Here is a 24,345-nt window from a genome sequence, read left to right as displayed (position 1 = left end):
TTATAGGCGGTGCATTAAAACAATTCTTGTGGCCAAGAGGGAGAGTGTCAACTTTTCAAACTGTGACTCTCACAGAACGCTCAGTGCAGTTGTGCTGAGGGTAGGGTGGATGAATCACACTTCAGCTTGTTTCTTGTTTTTTTGTTGTTTTCCACCCACGTGCTATTTCTCACGTTGCTCTGTTGTTACAATCTGTCTCGAAGTGCCTTTTTTGTAGTGATGTGGAATATTAAACTGTCCATGAAGGCCTTGAGGCTTGTGAAGCTTGTGCATTGCCGGTACACGATCCTAAATGCCCATTTCCCCACTCTAGTGTTTATCCTCACCCTGCACACATTTTAGTGGAACTTCTATTGGTATGTGTGTTGTAGGTCTTTTTAGTTTATGGACTTCAGTATCATATTTTGATTCTGACAATTTTTTGAGCCACTTCATTTTTCTAGTACTGTCCTGAAATATAAGCGTTGTTAAGCAGGCCTGCACTAGACATTTTGGTGGTCTCTTCCTTTCTCAAATTAGACTTTCTACCTTTTGAACGTTTGTACAGAGGATATCCAGTCAATCTTTTATTGAGAGCCAATGACATCTGCTCTCTTCCCTCCCCGGAGCGCTGTAATTAGTGAATGCCTATGTGCAACACTGCTCTCTTTTGCACTCCTGTAGTGCCATCTAGTCTGATGTTCTGTGTGTGTGTGTGTGTGTGTGTGTGTGTGTGTGTGCGTGTGTGTGTGTGTGTCTCCATGTGGCAGGGAAGCTGGGTGTGCTAGCACTCCGAGTCCTGCATGTGCAGGAGGACTGTGGCCTGAGTGTGGTCCTGTGCCAGCGCCTCCAGGAAACACAGAACCCGGTGCAGGAGCAACAGAACCCAGCGGAGGAGCAACAGAACCCGGTGCTGGAGCAACAGAACCCAGCGGAGGAGCAACAGGATGAGCAGGATGACCCAGCGGAGAGAGACCACTGCCTGGTGCTGTTCAGTCGGGAGACGGTGACCCACCTCGCTCCGAGCCCGGGTGACCTTGTCCACGTGCATCCGCCCTGGTGAGAAAAACACTGACCCGCCTGGGTGTGTGTGTGTGAGTGTAAGAAAGAGAGGAGCAGCAGCAGTAGTGGTGAGAAAAACACTGACCACGCGCCCTCCTCCCTCACCGGGCAGGCAGGAGTGACTGTAAATGATAATAATAATAATAATGGATTTTATTTTTATAGCACACTTTCACATACAAAGACGTCTCAAGGTGCTTAACAAGGTCACAACAACAATAATGCAAGGTAATAGGAGTGCAAAAATAGCAATTAAAACAGTGCATTCTAAAAACAATACAGAAAAGAAATAAACACAGAAACCAGGACTTTAGGTGAAGGCAGATATAAATAGATGGGTTTTGAGGTGTGCTTTAAAAGTGGTGAGGGAATCCAAAGCCCTAATGTTCTCCGGGAGCTTGTTCCAAAGTCGTGGCCCCAGCGAGGAGAAGGCACGATCTCCCATTCTGGTCATATTTGTCCGTGGAACTGCAAGCAGGTTTGCGCGTTCGGACCTTAGAGTCCTTCATGTGAGATGAGGGGTGAGGAGATCCTGGAGATAGGCTGGACCGGTGGTGTTTATGGCCTTATGAACTAGGAGTAGGACTTTGAAGACTATTCTCTGGTTGATTGGAATCCAGTGGAGGGAGTGGAGGACTGCGGTGATGTGTTCGGATTTTCGTGTCTTGGTGAGAACCCGGGCAGCACTGTTTTGAACATACTGCTGAATGTTTTTTGCTGGTAGAATGTCAGCAGAGAGTTGCAGTAGTCCAGACGGGAGCTGATAAATGCGTGCACCAGCTTTTCTGCAGCATGTTTGGGAAGAGAGGGTCTCAGCCTTGAGATGTTTCTCAGGTGGTAAAATGATGTTTGGCAGATGGATTTGATGTGTGCATCAAAGGACAATGAAGAGTCCAGCTTGACACCAAGGTTTGTGATGAGTGAGGAGAGAGGGGTGGGGTGACCATTTATGGTGATTTGGGTGATACCGGCCTTTTTTGTTTGATTCGGCGTGCCAATAAGAATGGCTTCAGACTTGCCACCATTTAGCTGTAGTGAGTTGTTGCTCATCCAGTGCTGGATGTCATCCAGGCATTTGGTAGTCTGTGATAGGCCCAGGTGTTTGTCGGGTGAAGTTCGGACGTAGATTTGTGTGTCATCTGCATAGGAGTGAAATGGGATGTTATGATAAATGGGTTCCCCTGAACACAAGTCTCATCATTGGGTTGATGTCAGGAGCACTATTTCACATATGACAAGTGGCATTTTAATGCTTTCCAAAATATTTTATATATTTTGTTATGTTCCATATTATAACCATTCCCTTCACCCAATATACACACAGACACTTACTGCAAGTAGTATGAATTGCATTAATAGTAACTGAAAACATGGGGTCGAGATTGGTTCATGCATCAGTTTATTGACGCTTTTATAAACTGTGTGTGTGTGTGTGTGTGTGTGTGTGTGAGAGAAAGAGAGGAGCAGCAGCAGTAGTGGTGAGGTGTGTGTGTGTGTGTGTGTGTGTGTGTGTGTGTGTGTGAGAGAAAGAGAGGAGCAGCAGCAGTAGTGGTGATGTGTGTGTGTGTGTGTGTGTTTGTGTGTGTGTGTGTGTGTGTGTGTGTGAGAGAAAGAGAGGAGCAGCAGCAGTACTGGTGCGGTGTGTGTGTGTGAGAGAAAGAGAGGAGCAGCAGCAGTACTGGTGCGGTGTGTGTGTGTGTGTGTGTGTGTGAGAGAGAAAGAAAGAGAGGAGCAGTACTGGTGCAGTGTGTGTGTGTGTGAGAGAAAGAGAGGAGCAGCAGCAGTACTGGTGTGGTGTGTGTGTGTGAGAGAAAGCGAGCAGCAGCAGCAGTAGTGGTGCGATGTGTGTGTAGCGATTGCGTGAGTGAATGGAGTGGAGTGGAGCCTGTCTCCAGCTGTTGGGAGTCGGGGCTCAGCCCACGCTGGAGTTGGCAGGCAGGAAGAGTGGCCAGAGGCCAGGGGGCGTCCTCTCTACTCTCTCTCTCTCACTCACTCACTCACACACACACACACACACACACACACACACACACACACTCACACACTCACACACTCACACACTCACACACTCACACACTCACACACTCACACACTCACACACTCACACACTCACACTCACACTCACACTCACACTCACACTCACACTCACACTCACACTCACACTCACACTCACACACACACACACACACACACACACACACACGCAGGAAGAGTGAAGAGTGGCCAGAGGCCAGGGGGCCTCCTCTCCACTCCCACGTCATCAGAAACTCCAGGGAATGGCTCACATTCCTCTTCCTGGCAGTGCTTAGCTCATTTCCAGCAACCCGGGAGAGGGAAAAAAGCGCAGTAGTTTTTCTTCTCTTCCTTCTTCCCCCACCCCCCACCCCCATCACCCCCTTCTTGGAGCACTAGCTGCGCACTGGATCACAATGGCCCTGGAGAAGGCCAAGACAGGGAATTGAAAACACATGCTGCTCTGCTCAGTGAGTTCCTGGCAGTTCAGTGTCTCCCTTTCGCTCTTGCTATCGCTGGTCCCTCTCACTCCCTTTCTCCCACTCACTCCCACTCCCCCAGCGTTTTACCAGGAATAGATTTTGACAGTGGAAAGTCCAATTGATATTGTCCAACAATGCTTTTGGATTTCTAGGTTAAACTTACAGTGCAAAGCACATAACTAGTTTCCTGTTCCCTGATACTATATGGGTATATTGGACCATTTTTTATTTAAGCAATATAGCACGAGTGGGTTAGGTAAGGGATAATCCCACGGGTGGTGTTCGGCCGTACCCACCGAGACCGGAGGCTGAGTGGCGTAGGCAACAACACCCGTGGGATTATCCCTTACCAACCCCACTCCCACGAGTGCTATATTGCTGTTATATAACAATTCTACAGTCAACAAATTAACATTTCAACACAAAGTTATTGATTAAAAATAGTTTATTTCGCCATTGTTTCTCCGCAACAAAAAAATTGTTCCATTGTCAACGTCTTGGTTTGGAATTATAAGAATTTTGGATTAACGGCTAGCATCAATGCGCTATAGAATATTTCATCGCGGAGTGATTTATTATAAACTGTGAAAAGTCCCCGTTGGTATGTTGACGGATAATCTATAGCATGGAACGTCTCTCGTCCAATCAGAAACAGCTAAATAACGCAATAGAACCCAGTTTTGTTCGCTTTTTTAGACACTTTCTACAAATTATAATATAGTATATAGTATATAGTATAATATAGTATATAGTCTAATCGGACATATCTGTTAGGATTTGATAGATTTTAGGTCTATATGAAAAATGTGTTTATATGAATATGTTTTATCTTATCCATGAATCTTATCAGTAGTATTTTAAGAGGTAGGTCAATCATCCCAGTTTGTTCAGTTCAAACTCCCTTAGCCAGTCAAGTTCAGTGACATTTCCCGTACATAGTACAAATGTGGAAAACTCCGGAATTTCACATGTCCGGAGTTCCAGTAGTATTCCACTCCTTGTGCGCTTCCTTTGCGGTGTGCAGAGGCACTTCCTTCCACCTTCCAGAACCCGCACCATGCGTAGGATGGCCCCCCCCCCCCTCCCACGCACACCCGCGGGGGTGTAAGCTGCCGGAAATGCCTGTCAGTACTTGCTGTTCCTCACTTCACTGATAGTACCTGGGCCACTCCTTACCTGCTTGTGACGTGAGCACTTACCTTACTCATTCACTCACTCACTCATTTGCCTGTCTGTTTACCTTTCTGCCAGTTTGTGTGTGAAGGTGTGTGTCTCATTTTTCCTGGTTGATTGTTCCATTCTCAGAAAGGGGTGTATGCACTGTTTTGTTTTTTCAATGTGTTTTGCCACACATCAGCTTTTAATTTAGGTGTGTTAGATGTCTCTGAAAGTCAGTCCTCAAGTTAATCTTCCTCTTTTTCAGACTTTTTTTAACGAAACATGTATTTGGCCAGAATCTACTTCCAGAAAATCTAATGCTGTTGATTTGGTGATTTGGAGTTTCAATAATGTGATGACCCTCACAACCTTTCAGGGAAGAAATATGAAAGGAATTTTTGCAGGGTAGAGCATATCTGGGTCTCTCGCTGCTCAGCTGAGTCTCTGCGTCATGTTATGGTTTATGGCCTCCGAGTCGGTCTTGGGTCACTCATCGCAGAGCCACAAAAGCCACGGATGACTCAGACTTCAGCACAGTGTTGCTCTTGGAGGAAGTCAGTTTAATGTAGCGCAATGGAGCATCATCACCAAGGAGCATCCACATGAAGCTTGTGTACACAGACAGTCTCAAGTTTAGGGGCGCTCTCAGGTCGAGTCTCAGGTTCAGCTACTGGGAAATTTCCTTTACTAGTTTCCTAGCAGAGCAAGCTTGGACTGACCCCTGCATAGGCCAACCAGGCCGGGGTTCACTGAGGTCATTCCATGTACCTCTGGCTCTGGCCGCCCCTCGCTGGCAAACCTCCAAATCCACCGCGGGGCTCAGCTTGTTGGGGTGGTGACGTATATAAATACATTTTCCCAGCTAAACGGCCATATGACGCTCTCGGGGCAAGCAGAGACGGGTCGGAGCAGAATCCTGCACTGGCAGCCGCCCAGCTCATTGCCCTGAGGTGCTCTCCCAGCGCCTGACTGAAAACAGGGCCTGTTAAATGCTCCATGCCAGCTTAACCTCTGGAACAGTTTGACAGTATCTTGTTTAATTATGATGAACCGAGTTTAACTGATGTTGAGAATAATTGGGTAGTGTCTGTGTGTGTTCTCAATTTTGATATGTTTTTGCGTGGATGTTTAGATTCCTGAGTTATACGATGTCTGGAGAACATGCAGAATTGAAATTTAAACGTTTCTCTGCCAAGACACATTTCTTAATTCTAAATTAATCTCTCTAAATTATGTTTCAATTTCAAAAACTCTAAACACAAATGCGTAACTGCACACTCATCTTCGCCAACCTCAGACTTCCATAACAAAACCAAGCTCTTACATTTACATGATACACCCAATATAGACACACAACACATGTAGACATTTTCAAAAAAATGTGTACTGTGGCGAAACAAACTGTGAAAAACGAAACATTCTGTAAATATATCCAACTAACACATAAAGAACATAGAGTTCAGTAAAATAATATCCATGCTGTATTTACCAAAATAAACCAATTGGAAAAAAACTGTTTGTACTTAAAGAAAGTCTTTGTTGAACCATTGTTCCAAAACAACTGACCCATGGCCCCTTTTTCTCTCTATCCTGAGGTTCTGATTGGTCCATGGCCTTTTTATCTATCTATCCTGAGGTTCTGATTGGTCCATGGCCCTTTTATCTCTCTATCCTGAGGTTCTGATTGGTATGTGAGTGTTTGCACCTGGTGAATAGTGTTTTAGTTGGGTTCGGGGTTTGATGACTTGAGTTAATGACATTGAATGCCAGAGCTTACTAATTAAGCATATGGGGCAGCTAGTGACAGCTAGTGAAGGTATTTGTGTGTAGAATTTTGCACACAAATGAAAACTGGGGAAAGTCTTGGGAATAGTTTGGGAATATAGTCTGTGTATTGGTAGATGGTGTCATGGTTTGGGATGTTTATTTAATAGGCCCAGTTATAGTGTGAAAGCAATCGAGAAAAACGGCAAGGTTTTGTGTTGTTGCCATGTTGCACGTACAGTCAGTTGCTCATTACTAGGCCCACATCAATGGTACAAGCCTTGAATGAATGACAGTGATTCTGGGCTTTCCACTGGGTGTGGAAGGAGACGTGTTTACGTGAGTCATGTGCCTGTTGATAGTCAGAGACGTGGAGGAGGATTGTTATCTGTGCGTCTGCCATTGTTGGCATCTACTCTTGCATACATTTTTAATCCTAGGGGCTGATGAAGAACTTCTCATGTATGTGATTAGATCAGGTTTTTTTTTTCTTCTTTCTTTTTTTTCACCAGTTAACTCAAAATGTCCCCACTGTAGCCTGTGGTTCTGGTGGGCTTTAAAGCTGTCGTAAGTGTGCCTGAGACCTGAGATGTACACAGTACAGTCAAATACTGAAAGTCAAATACTGAGTTTGCTGCCTTCGTCAGCTAGTATCAAGAATAGATATGAATGAATGATGAATATTAATGTTTTGTTTGTTTGTATACAGTTATAAGCAGATCAAAGAGGTTTTTCTATCAAAGAGGTTTTTTTGCTGCAGTGTTGTTTAAATGTATATGTGCAAGACCCAAAAGTTGACATTGAGAAAATGACATTGACATTTGAGAACAAATGTTTTGCCCGAGGGGAGTTATGACAGAACAATAGTCTTTCTACGAATTCCAACTATTGAGTACACTGAATGTCACAGTGCCGCAGGAAAACAAAGAATATTATTGCATTTCCTGTCTCAACTTTCCCCCACACCCCCTTCTCACCAACAGGCAAACCTTGGTCATTGAAGGCGAGAGCCGCTCGGTCATTCTCAGTACCCACTTCAGCCAGAAGGTCCTGAGTGCGGGGACACGGAGCCACGCTGAACCCAGCCCCAAGCACCGTCCCCACGCCCTCAGATGCAGCCCCTACCCCCTGAACCACTCTTGGGGCCTGTGGCTAGAGCAGAGGTGCGCCCCACCAGCTCAAAGAGACAGTGGCGGCAGCCGACAGGTGTGTGTGGTGCCGGTGGTGTTTGCAGTCTCTTCGTGCCCTATAATTTGAGTAAACACTCGCAGGCTCCCCCGAGGATCTGTCTCCACTTGTGACCTGTGGTACAGGTTCTGAGTCAGGTGTTGTTCAGAAAACTCTCGTAGGTGATGTGGACTGGCTTCAAGAGCTTAATTCACAATTAGCTTGAACACAGGAGAGCACTTTGTAGCAGTTGTCCTGTGCCAAAAAAGACATTGAAATACATCCAAATATAGATATTTTTATTCTCAAACACACATCCATATACATCTACATACATACACATGTAATTATATACACATGCACACATGGAGAGAGCAAAATAGTCTACTGTGTACACAGATAGGCAATGAAGGCGTGAGTAAAGGTATAATGCAGTATGCAGTGGATCTTAAGGTCCATAACAATGCAGATAATAAAGTGTTGTGTTTGTATTCATGCACACATATGAACCTCTGTGTATGTTTGTGTGTCTGTGTGTGTGTGTGTGTGTGTGTGTCTGCGTGTGTCTGCATGCGCGTGTGTTTTTTCTTTCTCTCCGCAGGTAGGCTTGTGTGAGCGGGTGTGGCCTGAGCCCAGAGGTGTGTGCGACTCCCTGCTGGAGGCCCTGGAGAGCCTGGGGCCAGCAGGGGCCCTGGAGCAGCGCCTGGAGGTGGTACTGCAGCGCATCTACTGCCTCCCCATCCCACAATCCTCTGCTCTCAGACTCCACGGCATCCGCAGGTCCCCTCAGGCACCGTCCCCTCACACACGGTCCCCTCATGCACCTTCCCCTTGCAAAAGCAGCAACAGCGCTGGCAGGTGCGTTATTTTTCTTATTAGTCTTTGTGTCCTTCTGTGCATTGTTTAATCACACTTGAGGTACCAGCCACAGGTTTATCACTTAAGTGCAAAGAGATTGATATATGTTTGGTCGGAGGGGGAGCGGTCAGACAAAGACTCTTATCAAATGAACTGAATAGATCATAATTCATAAGGTTTATTAATATGAAATGAACTTACACGCTTGATGTGATGTTTCTTGAAACAGTGCTCGTAGTAAACAGCATCGTAAAATGGAGAGTGAGGTGAAATGGATCCTCTGAGACACTGCCAGTAGTGGTGTGAGAGTGGAGGGGCTGAGAGTTCAGAGGAACGCCACAGACTGGTTGAGTGGGTCAGCCAGCAGAGGGAGAGGGAGAGAGAGGGAGGGAGAGAGAGAGAGAGAGAGGCCAGCGAGAGAGAGAGAATTCTCATAATGTCAGCCATTCTTCCCCTCTCAACATAAAGGGCGTGTTGACTCATGCTGTCTTATGGCTGGCAGGGCTGGGCCGAACACCAAACAGGTCTTATTGAGGTGGGCCTTCAGTGGGTTTAAAACAGCCCTGCTGTGTTGTAGGAACAAATGAACATAATACTTTAAAGTCCTATACAATTAATCTCTTTAGCGTAAGCAGATTTCAAATTGGGTAAATTTTTTCTTGAAAGTGCTGTTATATTAGATAATTAGACATAAAACCTTGCATCATTGCCATTTTCTTTTGGTACCTTCAAATAAATGTAGCTGGTGTATGCTTATGTGAAGGACAGATAAACACATCTGTCGCTTCTTCATGCCGTCCAGGGTATGCTTCATGTAGTCTTGTGGCGCAGGTTGAGACGCCCCACAAAATGGAAGAAAAAGCCTTTACAGCTCAATATTGCCAAGTTAGCATGTTAGCTTGCAAGGTTTTGCCATGTCACACAACAACAATTAGACCCTTCTGCTAGCTATAAGAAGAAGCTAACGCAGTTATTAAGGCCAAGGTTACAATTAAACTGAGGAAGACTTTGTTGGAGGAAGGGAGGAGTCTTCTTTCAGTTGGGACTAATAACTTAGTAGCTTTTATTGCTATGTCTTGTGTTGCACTTTCTTGATGTTTGGCTGTGTTATGAAAGTTGTCAACTCGCTAGTTTTTCCATCATTAACATCCCTGCCAATGTTATTTATGAAAGAATGCAACATAGGCTGTAACCGATATCATTGGTATCATTCCTGTCTCATGGAGATTTTTAGTTTTTCCAGGTACACACAGTCATCGTCAGTCCTGTCTCAGGCTAGCATCCAGATAAATTCATCTTGTGCCAAAAAGTTGATCATTCTAGTCAGCTAGCTTGTGATAAAATAAGCTATCTAATATATATTATGCTATGGTAAATCCTTACCTGTGAACTTGTAAATTGACTATTTCAGAATGCCATGGTGCCCTAACTTAAGTTGTTTGTGCAGAACCAACTGCATTCAGCAGTAGAACTCACCGTCTTTAAGAGCCTCTGTAGAACGCTGGGCTGCGCAGTGTGACCGATTGCAATATTTGCCTGCTGTACGTGTGTTTATTCCAGGCTAACATTCATGTTGTTGAAGCAGGCGGTGAGGGAGTGAGTGAGGGAGTGCAGGAACTTCTCCAGCTGTGGGGCTGCTGTCCTCTCCTTGGCAGCAGTGGGCAGGGTGTGTGGGGGAGAGAGAGAGAGAGGGAGAGAGAGAAAGAGAAAGGGAGAGAGAGTGAAGAAGATGGGGAGAAAGAGGGAGATAGAGTAAAGGAGAGGGGGAGAGAGAAAAGGAGAAGGAGAGAGAGAGAGAGTGAAGAAGAGGGGGGAGAGTGAAGGAGAGGGGGAGAGAGAGTGCTCTAGATTCTGTCAATTACCAACTAACTATGGAGCCCCTCCCAGGACACAGCATGCTCTCTGGCTCTCTGGTCCATATGGCACAGCTCAACAAACATGCCTAATGACGCACAGGACTGTCAGTGATCCACAGACCCAAGAGAGAGGTGAGAAGGGGGAGATGAGGGGAGAGCATGAGCACACACGTTAAAGTGGCAATTCGTGTTCATTCTAATGCGATCATTCTAATAAATACAAATTTAAATTGGGGTCTTCCTGTATCTTCCATTCCATGAACCATGGAAATCAGAAAACTTCAGTCATAAAACTGAAGTTGAATTTTCTTGACTCAAGTTGCTGTTCAGAAACGAGATCAAACGGGTCACCTTTGATCTTTGACCTGCATCCTATCTTGAACGTTCCGAATGAAGGCGAGATTCCACCCAGGCAAATAGAACACACTGGCCCTGTTCACCACTTGTCTTCCAGCCCACCCCTTTGGAAGAGGGGGTGGGAGTAGAATGGGGGTGGGGTTGTTGTTTTGTTCCTCTGCTGAGTAATAACACCACTGAGGTGTTTGTTGTCAGAGGACTATGTGCACGAGGCTGGCACACAAACACACGCACAAGCACTCACTCACACACACACACACACACCCACACACACACACACACACACACACACACACACACACACACACACACACACACACACACACACAAGGGTTCATGTGGTGGGGTGCTATGGAAAAAGACGGTTCCAGAGTCACTTGACTGGTAACCGGACACTGGCCAGAGCAGAGCAGAGCACGCTTTACCGCGTGGCCTTGTAAACAGAGGCCCCACTGACAAGGCCCCCCTCTGACCCCCAGAGGGCCCCTCCTCTCTGCTGCCTCTTTCCAGCAGAGGAAGAAGGAGACTCATGGCTGGGGGAAGAGAAGGGGGGGGGGGACTGCAGAATGGTGGCAACACTTTCGTCACAGAATGGGTCCTGACGTCTGCACTTCACTAGAGAGACTAGAACAGCACTGTGCAAAAGAACTAACTAACCACTAAACAGAGGACATGGTTTCTAGATGGAAGAGGGGAAGTTTCGTTTGTGCTTGACTGTTGCCATCTTTGTGTACAGAGGCACGCGCCAAAAGTGACGTCATTTTGGCCGGCGCTTGGTGCACTTTGGTGTCTTTTCAGCTAACTTGTGTGCTATCTAATGGGTGTTTGATTATTTGGCACCCTGCTATTTGTTTTGATAGCGTGTAAACATTTGTTGAATGACGCTTGAAGCTAGTTTGTGTGGTTCCTTAAAGAAAACTTAATTTGGCACTTAACATCTTTTTCTGACGAAAACTGTACTTACCTAATGTACTTCCCTAATGTAAACTAACCTTAGGTAAGTGATATACTTCACAATTTGCTCTAATTTGGCACATTATCTCTTCTTATTGCTGATTCCAGTGGTCTAGATGGTTATTTGTCTTGGCAGCCACACCTTTCATTTACCAGGAAAGCTGTGATGAGTCAAACAGGCGTCTAGCACAAGTATAAAAAGGTTATCAGTTGTATTGATGCCACAGTTGGTGCGAAGAACAACCAATGCATTAAAGCATCACAAGTGGTGCAGTCATCTTCACTTTCACTGGCTCAAGGGATGGGTTAAGTACAGTGTATGGTATATCTGACTAGTGTTAGATCATGTTGGCGTTCACTGGAGTTGCCTCTTCTGTCCTGGCGTCGGTAAACAATGACTTATGGCCTATTATAGTGATTGGATGCTTAAGTAAGACAGATGTTATCTGGACCCGATGCTACCTCTTGAGAAAAGAAAGGACAACATTTCTTAAGCCATGTTTATATCTCCCAAAAGCCTTGATCCGACATTTGGACCAACTGGACATAACAGTGGGTTGTTGTAGATAAACAAGGGATCACAGCGGATACTATCCTGCCCCCACGGCTGTATACATTACTGTTTTCAGATGGAGTCTTTTTCTAAACTTCCGTTTTACAACGTTTACCAATTTTACAAAGTGACGCTTATGTGGTTTGATTCTGACAAGTCTTCAGTGCGAAATCACTATTATAATCACTAAGGATCTTGCTTGTTCTCAACCCCTTTAGAAACTTTTGTTACCCACAAGGAATCATAACTTTTTTTCTTTTTTGGTCCAACATCCTCAGTTCCAGTAAGAGCAAACTGAATAAACAAAGTGGAAAAGAAGAAGTGTGTGTGTGCTGGGCCTGAGGAGGGGCTCCTTGGATGTTTTCATGCTGAAGTGGGAACGCAATGTGCTCGGGAGATCTGGTTACATCCCTGTTTATCGGCAGCCCGTCGCCCATTGGTTCACAGCGCAGCGGAAGGAAGCCCGCCCCCTTCAGACCTGCCAATGAGACACCTCTGAAGGGCTATCTGTGCGTGGGGCGCTTACTCTCAGTGGGGCTGTGTGTGTGCGTTTGTGTGTGTGAGAGAGACTGACTGTGTGTGTGTGTGTGTGTGTGTGTGTGTGTGTGTGTGTGTGTGTGTAAGGGAGAGAGTGAATGTGACTGAGGCTGCGCATGTCTGTTCGGACAAGCTCAATGGATCTACACTTCCAGGAAGAGCTCCCTAACTGCTGAGAATTCCTGCCATTGCTCACAATAACAAAGTCCTCAAATCAGTCAGTGTCCAACACTGCCCAATGACAAGAGACCCCCAGAGTGAAGATGCTTTCTGGATTGAGGAAGTGGTTATAGTGTGTGTGTGTGTGTGTGTGTGTGTGGGGTGGGGTGGGGTGCAACATGAGGGGGCAGAGAGAGAAAGAGGTTGTATGTATGGACACCATGAGCCTTTTTACTTTCTGCCTTGTATCACCTGCCTGTCTAGTTTCCCTCAAGTATGCACAAGCCCCCACAAGCCTCCTCTGTCACAGATAGGCAGTGCTCTTGTTTTCATTTCTCACTTGGCTGGTCAATGTGGTTTGCTGTGTACCAAGCAATGAACCAAGTGTCATGAGAATTTACAATATGACAGCGCTGCACTGGCAAGACAACACTGCCCAGACTTGAGCTTTTCTCGCCTGTTTCAGGTTCGGTTCTCTCTCTTTACTGTTGATGCCTGATAGACATCTTTCCACATGACCGGAAGAATTGCCATTTGCAAAATATACCTCAAGGTGCATGGCCTTACCCCGACCATGCCAGTACAAGTGAGTCTGCGTAAGAGGAGACATGTTAACACTCCTATATGCTCATGGTAAACACTTTAATATTAGCCTGTCTCACTGGCTGTCTCAGATGTAGGGAGGATTTGTTGACATACAAAAAAATTAAAATGGTCTCCATCACTTGATAGGGTTTTACTGAGAGATGGATAAGGTGACCCTAAATTCCAAGTGGGCCAATGAATGACCCAAGCCTTCAGTATCCCAACATCAGTGTTCTCCAGTGTTCAAAGTCACAATTGAAATGACTGATGGCTGTACTGACTATGTATGTGTTGACATGGTACCAGTGTCAGTATCTTTGTGTAAGTGTTTTTTTTTGTTTTGTGTTTGAATTCCATGTTGTTGTGTATGTGGTTGAATGCCCCAGAAGAACCCTGTGCCCTGGACTGATTCCCAAGATGCGGTCTACTTATTAGTCGTAAAACCAGGGTGCTCCGAAGTCTACTTGTTCTTTGCCTATACAGCACTTGGTCCAGAACTTTGACGACAAATTAAGCATTTTTAGTAAATGTTTTCGACATGGGTGTTGTGATATTACAAAAACGCAAGAATCGAATATCATGTTTTGTCTTATTTTCAACCAGTCATGTTGTGATCCCCATGTTATGCCAGTTCATCAAAGCCAAGTGCACAGGTTTTAGTGTGGTACAAAGTCTGACATTTTTAGTAAAGTAATAAATATATATATTTAGATATCGATATTTTATATATATACAGTATATATATTTTTATATATATAATATCATTTAGAGGCCCCAAAAGCAGTAGCGTGTGATGATGATGATAAGCTTCTATGCTCCGATGAGGTGAAGCATAGGTAAGGTTTCCCAGAAACCAAAATACCCTTGAAAACCTTTTTCTTTTGAGGTAAATTTGTCATGATAGGTTTCACATCTTTGTGCACTTATCTGTGGCTCATATGAGTCTCATTAAAAAAGTATGGATCATTGAGATGTTACTTACAAATTCTTTCTCACTGCATTGCACTAGCCGGAATTTCAAAATGAGTCAGAAAGAACAAAATAAAAACACCAACTTCCAACATCAGAACTCTCTGCATCTATCACTTCCCCTCTACTTATTAGACCACAAGCAAAACAGGGATGAGAAAATAATCGGGGGGAAAAAAACTGGAATTGTTTACTCTGGGCTGTGAACCGCGGTGTTTACTTTTTCTCTTGCTTGAGCACAGGTGCCATGTCTGGACTTGAAAGCCTTCAGCACACCACTTTTCTGGGGCCGCCTCAAGCTCCCAGGCAGGAGCACTGCTGCCTGCACTAAAGACAGCCTCGCACTTGGCTCAAGTTCTTCTCCACCGCCACTCCCCCCTTTCCCCAACATAATAAGAAAGCAGGCAGAGGACATGTTCAATGTGATGGGGGAGGGGTGTGTGTGTGTGTGTGCAGGCGGTTCCTGTCATGTTATTTACTGATTGGATTTGAAATGCTCACTACCCCAACCCCTCTTGTGGTGTCATTCATACCTTACAAACTTTAAGATTATGTGGTTATGAGTTGACAACTGCAAATTTGCGGCTATCCAATGTCACTGCCACTGAATGTCACTCCTGATTAAATGTAATCAGTGAGGAAAAAACTGATTGAGCTGCATTTCACTCATGGAAACAAGCCAAAAATCAAGTTGTGCCGCTTTGAGCGTGGATTCATTGTAATCGTAACATTGTTTTAAAACCTGAAAATGTTAAGAGAACTATTCATCTTCCTGATGTACTTTATTCTTGGAAACTGTTGTGCACTTTGGAATGGCTTGATGTATTTGCCTGGGTGTGTCATTCTTGACCCAGGGAGATTTATCTCCCTTGATAGGACACTCTCTGAAGGTTGCAGCCTGAGAATCCAGCAGTCTGGTCAAAAGAAATGTGTAATTCCATATCCTTGTATTTGCACAGTGAGGTGGCTATGTTTGACAGTCCTTTTTGGTTTGCTCTCATGGGTCAGGTGTTGTGAGCTGAAGCTGTACGCGGAGCTCTACACCCAGAGGGGTTAATTTTCTCCTAATGACGGAGAAGGTCTCCTGAAGGTGCCAGGCAAATGCTTCATAAAGCTGTCCGCAAAGCTCCCTCATACCTTTTGTCTTGCTGACTTTTCTGTTTCCAAGGTTCAGGGTTTGGAATGCAGCTCACTAGGCCAAGGGTTACCCGCTCCCCTCCAGGGTCTCCCGAGCAACTCTGTGCTGCGTCTCCTGCCCTGGGGGGGGGACCGCTCCACGCCTGCTGGGGCACGGCTGGAGCATGTCCTCAAGATAATATTTCAATCGGTTACTAATTAACCTGAAGAGGGGGGAAGAAACAACACTCCTGTGGGCCAGTAGATTCTTCTGTTGTCAGGCAGGCAGAAGGGATAGCAGCCTCTCAGCTTATCTTAACTCCTGGGCCGTGTTTTTCACACAGTAAACTTGCCATCAGGAAGCTGTTCTGATTCAGAATCCTTAATGTTTTTAGAGAGACAGACACAAAACACCAGCACAGTTACTCCACCTCCACAGAAAAAAGTAGATGTTAGTGGTTTTAGGTGTTGTGCGTTTATGATTTTAGACAGATACTATATAACATCTGAATATTCTCTTTGCACCCGTTTGTGGCTGATGAGGGATAAAACCAGACCCTGTATAATTCTTTCCCTCTTAGGCTCTGTATATAAATTGACTTGTGTTAACACGGCTTTTCACACATCTGTGACGAACTGAACTACAATTGTGAATGTGTGTGTGTGTGTGTGTGTGTGTGTGTGCGTGTGTGCGTGTGTGCGTGTGTGCGTGTGCGCGTGTGCGTGCGTGTGTGCGTGCGTGCAGACTGTGCGTGTTGGTGCAGGATGCCTGGGGCATGTTCAGCGAGGTGCAGCTCCAGGCCCTGGCCTCAGAGGAGCAGCTCCAGCTCCTCATCCTGCAGTGGGAGGGCAGGAGCTGCCTGCTGCACGGGGTCAAGGTGCTGCGGAGGGTCACAAGGGACAGGTGAGAGAATGGAGGTACACTGCATACACTACATACACATACTCAAACAGACCAGGCAAGGCAATATCTATACAGCCCATTTCAAAAGACATTTGATGTGTTTTATGTAAAACATTTAGAACATGTAAGACATAAACAAGAATAATTTCAGGAAAATAATAAATATGTATACACACAATGTGTTCTCTCTCTCTCTCTCTCTCACGCACACACACACACACACACACACACACACACACACACACACACACACACACACAAATATATATGTGCAATTACACGTACAGAAATATGATGATTGAGACAAAGACTGTAGGGAAATCAGGGAGCAATTGAGGTTGAATTTCTCTTCATGGTTGATTTAATTTAGCTTAACCCTTTGTGGGATTTAATCTTGGGGTTTTAAATGTGCAACACACATGGCCTGGGCCTCACCATTTGGTAGTCTGCTGGTGTTGGATGCCCCAGTGTGTGCAGCGAAGACACTTCCTGCTCAGCGGCGTCCAACCTGCTGGCATGTCAGAGGGAATCCGTGGCATGTGAGCTCTCCTGATCCTCAGACAGGGCCGTCCACACACGGGGTATCAGTGTCGCCTCAACCTCATGTCTCACTTCAGAGTGTGTCTGTCTGCTGGTTTGTGTCAGACTGTGGTCTGGAGTTTAAGGGGTTAGGTTTCTGCAGCCTTGCAATACAGGGCTGCATTTCTGTTTATGACACTAGGTGTTTTGTTTGTTGTTGTTTTGTTTGTTTGTTTGTTGGTTTGATTTTTGTAAGGATATCTGAACACATCACTGCCATTATCAGTGGGTCATTGAACTGAAAGACATGATATGAAAGCCAAGTATTTGTAAAAGAAAGTACAAAGTGCCTTTATAGATTATAAATGGGTGTCACACATGAATGTAGATAGTAAAGTGCAGATCACATTTAAGTGATTGATAGGATCAGTAAATGTTTTTCCGTCACTGACCTTATTAACTAGCACTGGTAAGAACTATGCCCAGGGGCTAAAAGACATTAGAGAGCATCTCTCTGAAGACCTGAGGATGACCTCTTGTGTTCGATTGGCAGTCCCGTGGTAACTAGTATCTGTAGATTGAACAGGTGCAAGAAAGCAAGAAAAGACAGTGCTGATAAAAAAATGTTTACCTGAACTAGAGTGCAAGGTCTCTATAACAGGTTTAGAGGAAAAAGTTAGAGCATTGTTTTTCTGATCCAAGTCCAGCTTAACTCTTAGAACAAAGTTCTATTGTGAGATGTAGTAGGGCTCTCTCAGGTCACATGTCTGCCTGGTAAGATTCTACCCAAAAGTGTGCTCAGGTCAGCTCTGTGTCCCGCCCAACCAGACAGGGTTGTAGAGCAGGTTCTGTGATGATGTTGGTGTTGGAGGGGAGGGAGAGAGTGGGGGCGAGAGCAATTGTGAGCTGTGGAACTAGTTCTGAACAATGGCTCCATCATATCACTGAACAACAACTAACCTGGAAAACAGCATACAGTATACCCCAACAAACTGCATACAGTATACCTCAGCAAATGTGTTGCTGTATTGGGCTGACAGGATGAGGGGTTTTAACACCAGAATTTGCTAGATTTCTTGTAATCTCTCTTTTCCCCTTTCTGTTGCTGTGGTTTGACCCCCACACCTCCGTTCCCTTTTAGGTCTTGTGACATCTGGCAGACACCATGTCCCATTTTATGTGTTACTTTCTTGAAGGGGGATTTACTCCTATGGTGTATATGCAGTGTAGACCTCTCACAGTCACAAGCCAATTCTTGAGCTAATGTTTCTCATTCATGGGCATAGCCCATCAAAGAATACCGATTGCAAGTAGATTTAGGATAGTAGGTGTCTTATATAGTCAAATATGTAGTCAAGGTCTCAATTATAGATGCCGTAAATTTTTACATATTGGATCTCTAGAACATAAACAAAGTCAGTGCCAAGAAATCTGACATTTATTGGGCTGAGAGAAAGACTGTCAAACTGAATTTACGAATCTTGTGATTTATAGGTTCCATAATGCAGTTAATGAGCCATTGTACTCTATTTCATGCCAAAGCATGCCAAACACAGCAAAGCCAAGCTTGCCTTTCTACTTGCATAAGTACTGTTAAAGTCTGTAGGGGAATATAGACAAATCACTTGTTTTTATTCCAGATCTGACCCCATGCGAAGTGCAATTAGTGTCTTTTCTATAGATTTCTGTGTGAGAGGATGCATGTTGGAAGAGCTTGAGTCAGGGAGTCTGTGTGTCGGTCACATTCTTGAAGAGAAAAATCTTTGTATTGCTTTTCTCTCTCTCTCTTGACACACCCACACACATTATCACAAGTTATCAAGATGTAGCTTAATGCCTTCACCCTAACCTTGCTGCACACACACACACACGCACACACACGCACACATGCACAAGCATGTGCATGTACAAGCAAGCACACAGATCTGTTTCTAATAAGTGTATTGTTTTCCCTTGTCATCAGGTGTGCTCCTCTCTTCAGTCTGATAGACAGCCTGTGGCCTCCGACTCTGCCCCTCCGAGTGCATGGAGACGCTGTCAGCTGTGAGGAGGTATGCTCTACTACACCCCAAGCACACCATCTCCACCCTCACAGTGCAACCATACAGGCAAAGAAAGAAAGAAAGAAAGACTTATGGCATTCAAAAGCAGAAAGGAATGTTGGAAGAATAGAAGGGAGCGAACAAGCAAACAGTCAAACTTCACATTTAGTTGATGGATCAGCATTGTCTCCTCATACCTCCGGGTATTGAGGTTTCATCTGAGTTAAGGGCTACAATTATTCCCAGAATTCTTCTCCTGTTAGTCCTCTATCTCATTTCCTGTTAAAGCTGCCAAAGGAAGTGCTCATCTGGTGTGGAATAATAATGATGCATGTGACATGTCTGAGTCACTAGTCCTGCACATGATACAAAGATTATTGGCATAGAGCTCATGGTATATGACACAGCTTGATAATGCTTGATTATACTCTGGAGATGCCGAATATCGTTAAGATTATGATTAATCAGGTGTGTGTACTTGACAGACAGTACCATTGCTGAGTTAAGTCAGGTACACAGAGGAGAGTCATGCGAAACCAGCAGAGCAGGTTTGCACCAGAAGCAGCACTGAGCCCCCTTGGTGTATTTGTGTTTTGTTAAACTGAAAAACGTCACCTCAAAAGGCTCAGACGGTTCGCTATTCTAAAGGCGACGTCCCAAAAGGGCCGTTCGCCATGGTTTCAGAACACAGCGTTTTGCTGTGTTACAGAGCAGAACCACAGCACCGGCTCCAAGTTTCTGTTACCGGCTGTCAGGCAGTGAGGCGTCAGTGGTGGTGAGTCAGGAGCTGCCGATGTCCCCCCTTTACCTGCCACCGGTGATGCAGAGCCTAAAGGAGATACTGCAGGTAAATCAGCACAGCTCACGTCCCCTCAAACCATATGGGTTACCACCCACACACACACCCACAAATACATACATACAGGTATGCACGAATGCACATTCTTGCAATCATTCCTCTCTCTCTTACTCACTTACTCAGTCAGTCACTCACTCACTCTATCGCTATCTTTCTGTCTCTCACACACCCACACACACACACATACATACACACACCCATTCATTTGTCACCCATTCGAGTCAGTCACCCAAACAGCCCACACACTTACTCAGGGAGTTTCAGAAATCACTCAGTGTACACGCCTGTTGTCACAATATTTTTCTGTTTTGTTTTGTTCAATTTCAAAACAGGCGTTTTAAAGCATATGCTGTCGCATAGCTTTTCTCGCTTAGCCTACTGTGAAATTAAAAATGTTATATATAAAATGTATATTAGACTGCAGCCTACGTTATAGAATGTCATCTCTGCTTATTAGGTTGGAAAAGAAGGAGGGCGCTGTAGCTTTACAGCAAATGTTGTGTTCAACCGCTTGCAGGTAAGGCCACCAAAATGAAAATTTGCGTCCATGCATGACTGTGGTTGTTTCAGAGTTTCATGATAACCCATCTGTGGCTTTAGGGCTTCAGTCAAAAAAAAATATTCTTAGCTGTATCAGATAAACGGTTTCGAAACTTCTTTGAAGCTTGGTCTGAAGATCTTCTGTAGCAAAATTGGTTAAAATTGGAAACAAAATTGTGGCCTGTGAATTATTTTTTTTAATCATCCATCAATCAGGTTTACATGACAAGTTGCCATGTCTCGACCTTCCACAGTATTACCAGACATAGGGATGAATTTTTTAAGACCAACACATCAACAGATATTAGCCGAAAAGCACTTTTTGCTTATTGTAGCGCCCTCTTGAAATGAAATGACTCAAAACATGTTGCCCTTCCACACAATGGGTCACAAGTCCATGTACAAAGTTTTTTTTATATACATGGCGCCATGGTGAGATATGACCTCAATTCCGGTTTGCAGCTTTGCATCTGATTTTGATTGGCTATGATGAACAAACGCTTTGGCAAATCAAAAAGCTAACGATTAACGTTTGTGATGCTTGGTCTGAAGAACATTTGTGGCAGATTTAATGAAGATTGGACACAATTTATGGCCTTTGAACTTTGAGCGGTTGGTGGCACTACTGTTTAGTCTGGGAAGTCCCGCCCCTCTTCTCCGGCCAATGATTTTGCCTCTGAAAAGGGTCTGGCAAAGATTGCACAGCCGTTCATTACAGCATTCTCAGGATCTCTGGGACCAATCACAAACTGGCTTTTGGCTACCTGGCGCGCCATTGGCGGATTTAAAATAACCACGTCTAGTATCAAAAGCGAAACCTAAGAGAAAAGCACAGCAAACTATAAACTGCTCTCGCGGCTGTCTTGGATGATTTCAAAGGCAAGTTTTCTTTGAAAATAGAACAGAAACTTGCTCTGAAACAATTCATACAGAAAAAATATGTGTTTGCTTTATTACCGATCGTTGTATAGTATCGTTGGTCTGATTGGTTAAAGGCGTATCCAATTACGTGAGTGAAGTGGACCTCCATTTAGTAGTTTGCCAGACTAACTGAGCAAATGAAATGCAGTGAAGGGGCGGGGAATTCCCAGACAAACTACTGTTAGTGACGCACGGAAATCAAACTTGGTAAAAAGCATCATGGGACTGTACCCAATCAGTATGCCAAATATAACATTTTAGCACACGGTTCTAGGGGCTGCCATAGTCTCCAATGGCTGAGGAAAAGAGAAGAAAAAGATGATGATGATGATGATGAATAATAAGAAAAGTTGTTTGCAAGTTTGGTAAACATTGAAAACCTAGAACACTGTAGTAGACCTAAACGTTAGCTAGATTCGCTCTCTGTAGCCTACCTTATTGTCTGTTGTTCAACAGAATTGTTTAAAAAAATATTTTGGATAATCAGACCCTGGGTCACCACAACTGACTAATGGAGAAAGGAATGGGCGCAAAATGTCCTCCTCACATAATACACTCCAGTGTCCACTTTTGTGTCTCTGGTATGATAATGATTTTCACTTGTCCAATTGACTACATGTTCCCACAAGCTAAGGATGAGAAGATATTGGAATAAAGATTCTGCCTCAGAAATGTGTGTGCATTTTCACTTATTTCAGTGCCTTTGACTTTCTGAATTTATCAGATGCTGGCTTACACCACCTGTACTTTTTCTGTAAGAAAAAAAGAAACTCAACCAAGAGTAAATAATAAACATGTAGAGGAGACCGGTGTTAGGATATAGAATTAATTATTAACTTTATTATTTTACCTTATTAACTGTAAATAAACTTCTTTTCTTTCACTTTGATGACATAATTTGTCATGGACCTATTTCTCCCTGTTGATTTATGATATCTGCTTGAGGCAGCAGAAGGTACAAGACACAGCAGTCTGCAGTGAAATGAGATCTCTAGCTGAGAGAGAGAGAGAGATAACACATTGCAGATTGTCTACCCTGGATTTTCCTGATATGAATACGATATTGATTCCACTGAAGCTTGTCTCAGTGTCAGAGTCCCCATAACTCTTTGTAGCTATAAGATGCTATCCACTTTCTGAAAGCTGCCTGAGAAATTTAAAAACACAGCTGTGACATTTTTTCTTGCCATTTCTTCCCACATTTAATCCATTTTGTGAGGTGAGGACACTAGAATGCATGGGTGTGGAATGGTGACTACTACAGTAAAAATGTCAAGATTTATCCAATCGAGTTTATCTTTCACGTTCGTTCAGTCTTATTCTTCTGTGGTTGGTAAAAGAAATAAGCCTTTAAGTAGTCTGTATCTGTGGGGACAGAGTGTTCCAACATTTGACTCTTGAACAGACTTGCTGCTATCTTTCCCATTTAATCCAAACATGTTTACCCTTTGAACTCTTAAAGATAACCAGAGCGGTGGCTGTAACACGTATGGTACACACACCTTTTTTTATCATTAACCATTTCATGTTTGCCGTGAATGGATTGGCATTGTTCTGAAAAAAAGTGAGCTGGTGATTTTGTAAATTTGGCATTATGAACAAAGCTATCAGGATTCCTTTGCAGTGACCTGATTTGGTCAACTCCAAATTCCAGCGTGAATTATTCCCGCTCTTCCTCAGATCACTTTCTTTCCCAGTGCAATGATTTGACTTAACACCCCACCCTATGTTCTAAATGCCAGAGTGTCCATTTATAGTCAGAAAGAGACAACATGTAAATACAGAATTTGTCGTCTAGTTCTGTAATTGAAGTACTTAGTTTCTGGTGTGAGTTCCTTGTATTTGATCCGTCTTCCCGCCAAGCGAACACAATACCTGGAATGACATCACAATACCTTATCTTGGAATGACATTGAATAAGAGCACAGACCTGCCAGGGTAGACACTGTCATATAACACCCAATTTGCTGCCAATCCAACCTTGGCTGAGAGGAATCATATTGTTGCACTGATAACCCACTTTGACCTGGGGATCAGGCTTTAGGGGGTAAGCAGTAGCCAGTTAGCGTTGACCAATCTCCTTTTTATTAATCTTCTTAGATAGTTGTTCTGGAAAGAACATAGATTGGATTAGATGTATGAGCCCTCAAACAGTTCAACTTTTAAGTACAGAGTTGAACTACAGAAGAACAAACCTACTTGGGATTGCCACCATATCTGTGAGAATCAGAATCACCTTCTCATCTTATTTCCTAAAACATGTGTTTGTCCATGTGCAGGCTGGTTAATATTTCATTCAGTTTAATTCAATTTCATTTATATAGCGCCAAAACAATAAAATTGTCTCAAGGCACTTTACAGAGCCCAGCTCATGCACCATTGCCAAAACAATGACGGAAGGTGACTGCACCATAAATATTTTAAAACACACCAGCATGAAAACACGTTATAGTCTGAATGGCACATTGATAAAAGGCGATGATCCCTGCTCACGGGTTTCAGTGAGTTTGTTGTTTTAAAGGCAAAACGCCAATGGAGAGCTGTTGACAAACTGGATTTGCATTGATTAACTTCTACATTGCATTCATAACAATGGCTATAGCATCATCTGAGAGCATTATATTGGACACAACTAACTTTTAACTTTTGGCTAGTATGTACATCACAATACCTAATAGGTATGTATAATAGATGTTTATAAAAATGTTAGCTAGCATTTCTTTATAAGCACGCCTGGAGAGACTTTTTCAGCTGTGAAGGTGACTGCACATTGGTGGCAACTACAGCTTGCAGTTTAGTAAGAGGAAATAAAGCTCACCAACACCAAAAGGACTTTACATTGTGATATGTATGAAAGCCTGATTTAATTAAGGTTCTTTTTTCATTTTTTCTTTGTTTATTTTTATTTTTTCATTGGCTACGTGGTTTTACTTGACTGTGGTGCATCATAGGTAAAGAAATACCAGACATATAGAACTATTTTGGTCTCCT

The 24,345-nt window shown here is 44.0% G+C and overlaps 1 protein-coding gene across 1 annotated transcript in view; it reads left to right on the top strand.

The window, feature by feature from the left end:
- Nucleotides 1-24,345, top strand: part of spidr (scaffold protein involved in DNA repair) — a 54,891-nt gene that overhangs the window by 25,526 nt on the left and 5,020 nt on the right. Inside the window, exons 8-14 of the mRNA XM_080838174.1 lie at nucleotides 750-1,038; nucleotides 7,442-7,664; nucleotides 8,227-8,483; nucleotides 16,315-16,473; nucleotides 18,956-19,043; nucleotides 19,744-19,881; nucleotides 20,351-20,410. Of these exons, the coding sequence (XP_080694300.1) occupies nucleotides 750-1,038; nucleotides 7,442-7,664; nucleotides 8,227-8,483; nucleotides 16,315-16,473; nucleotides 18,956-19,043; nucleotides 19,744-19,881; nucleotides 20,351-20,410 (1,214 nt within the window). The remainder of the gene's footprint in view (nucleotides 1-749; nucleotides 1,039-7,441; nucleotides 7,665-8,226; nucleotides 8,484-16,314; nucleotides 16,474-18,955; nucleotides 19,044-19,743; nucleotides 19,882-20,350; nucleotides 20,411-24,345) is intronic.

This window comes from Sprattus sprattus (assembly GCF_963457725.1).
Source record: "Sprattus sprattus genome assembly, chromosome: 4".
Classification (NCBI taxonomy): Eukaryota; Metazoa; Chordata; class Actinopteri; order Clupeiformes; family Clupeidae; genus Sprattus; species Sprattus sprattus.
Note: the sequence above shows the minus strand (reverse complement) of the source record. Positions and strands in the feature narration are given on the sequence as shown.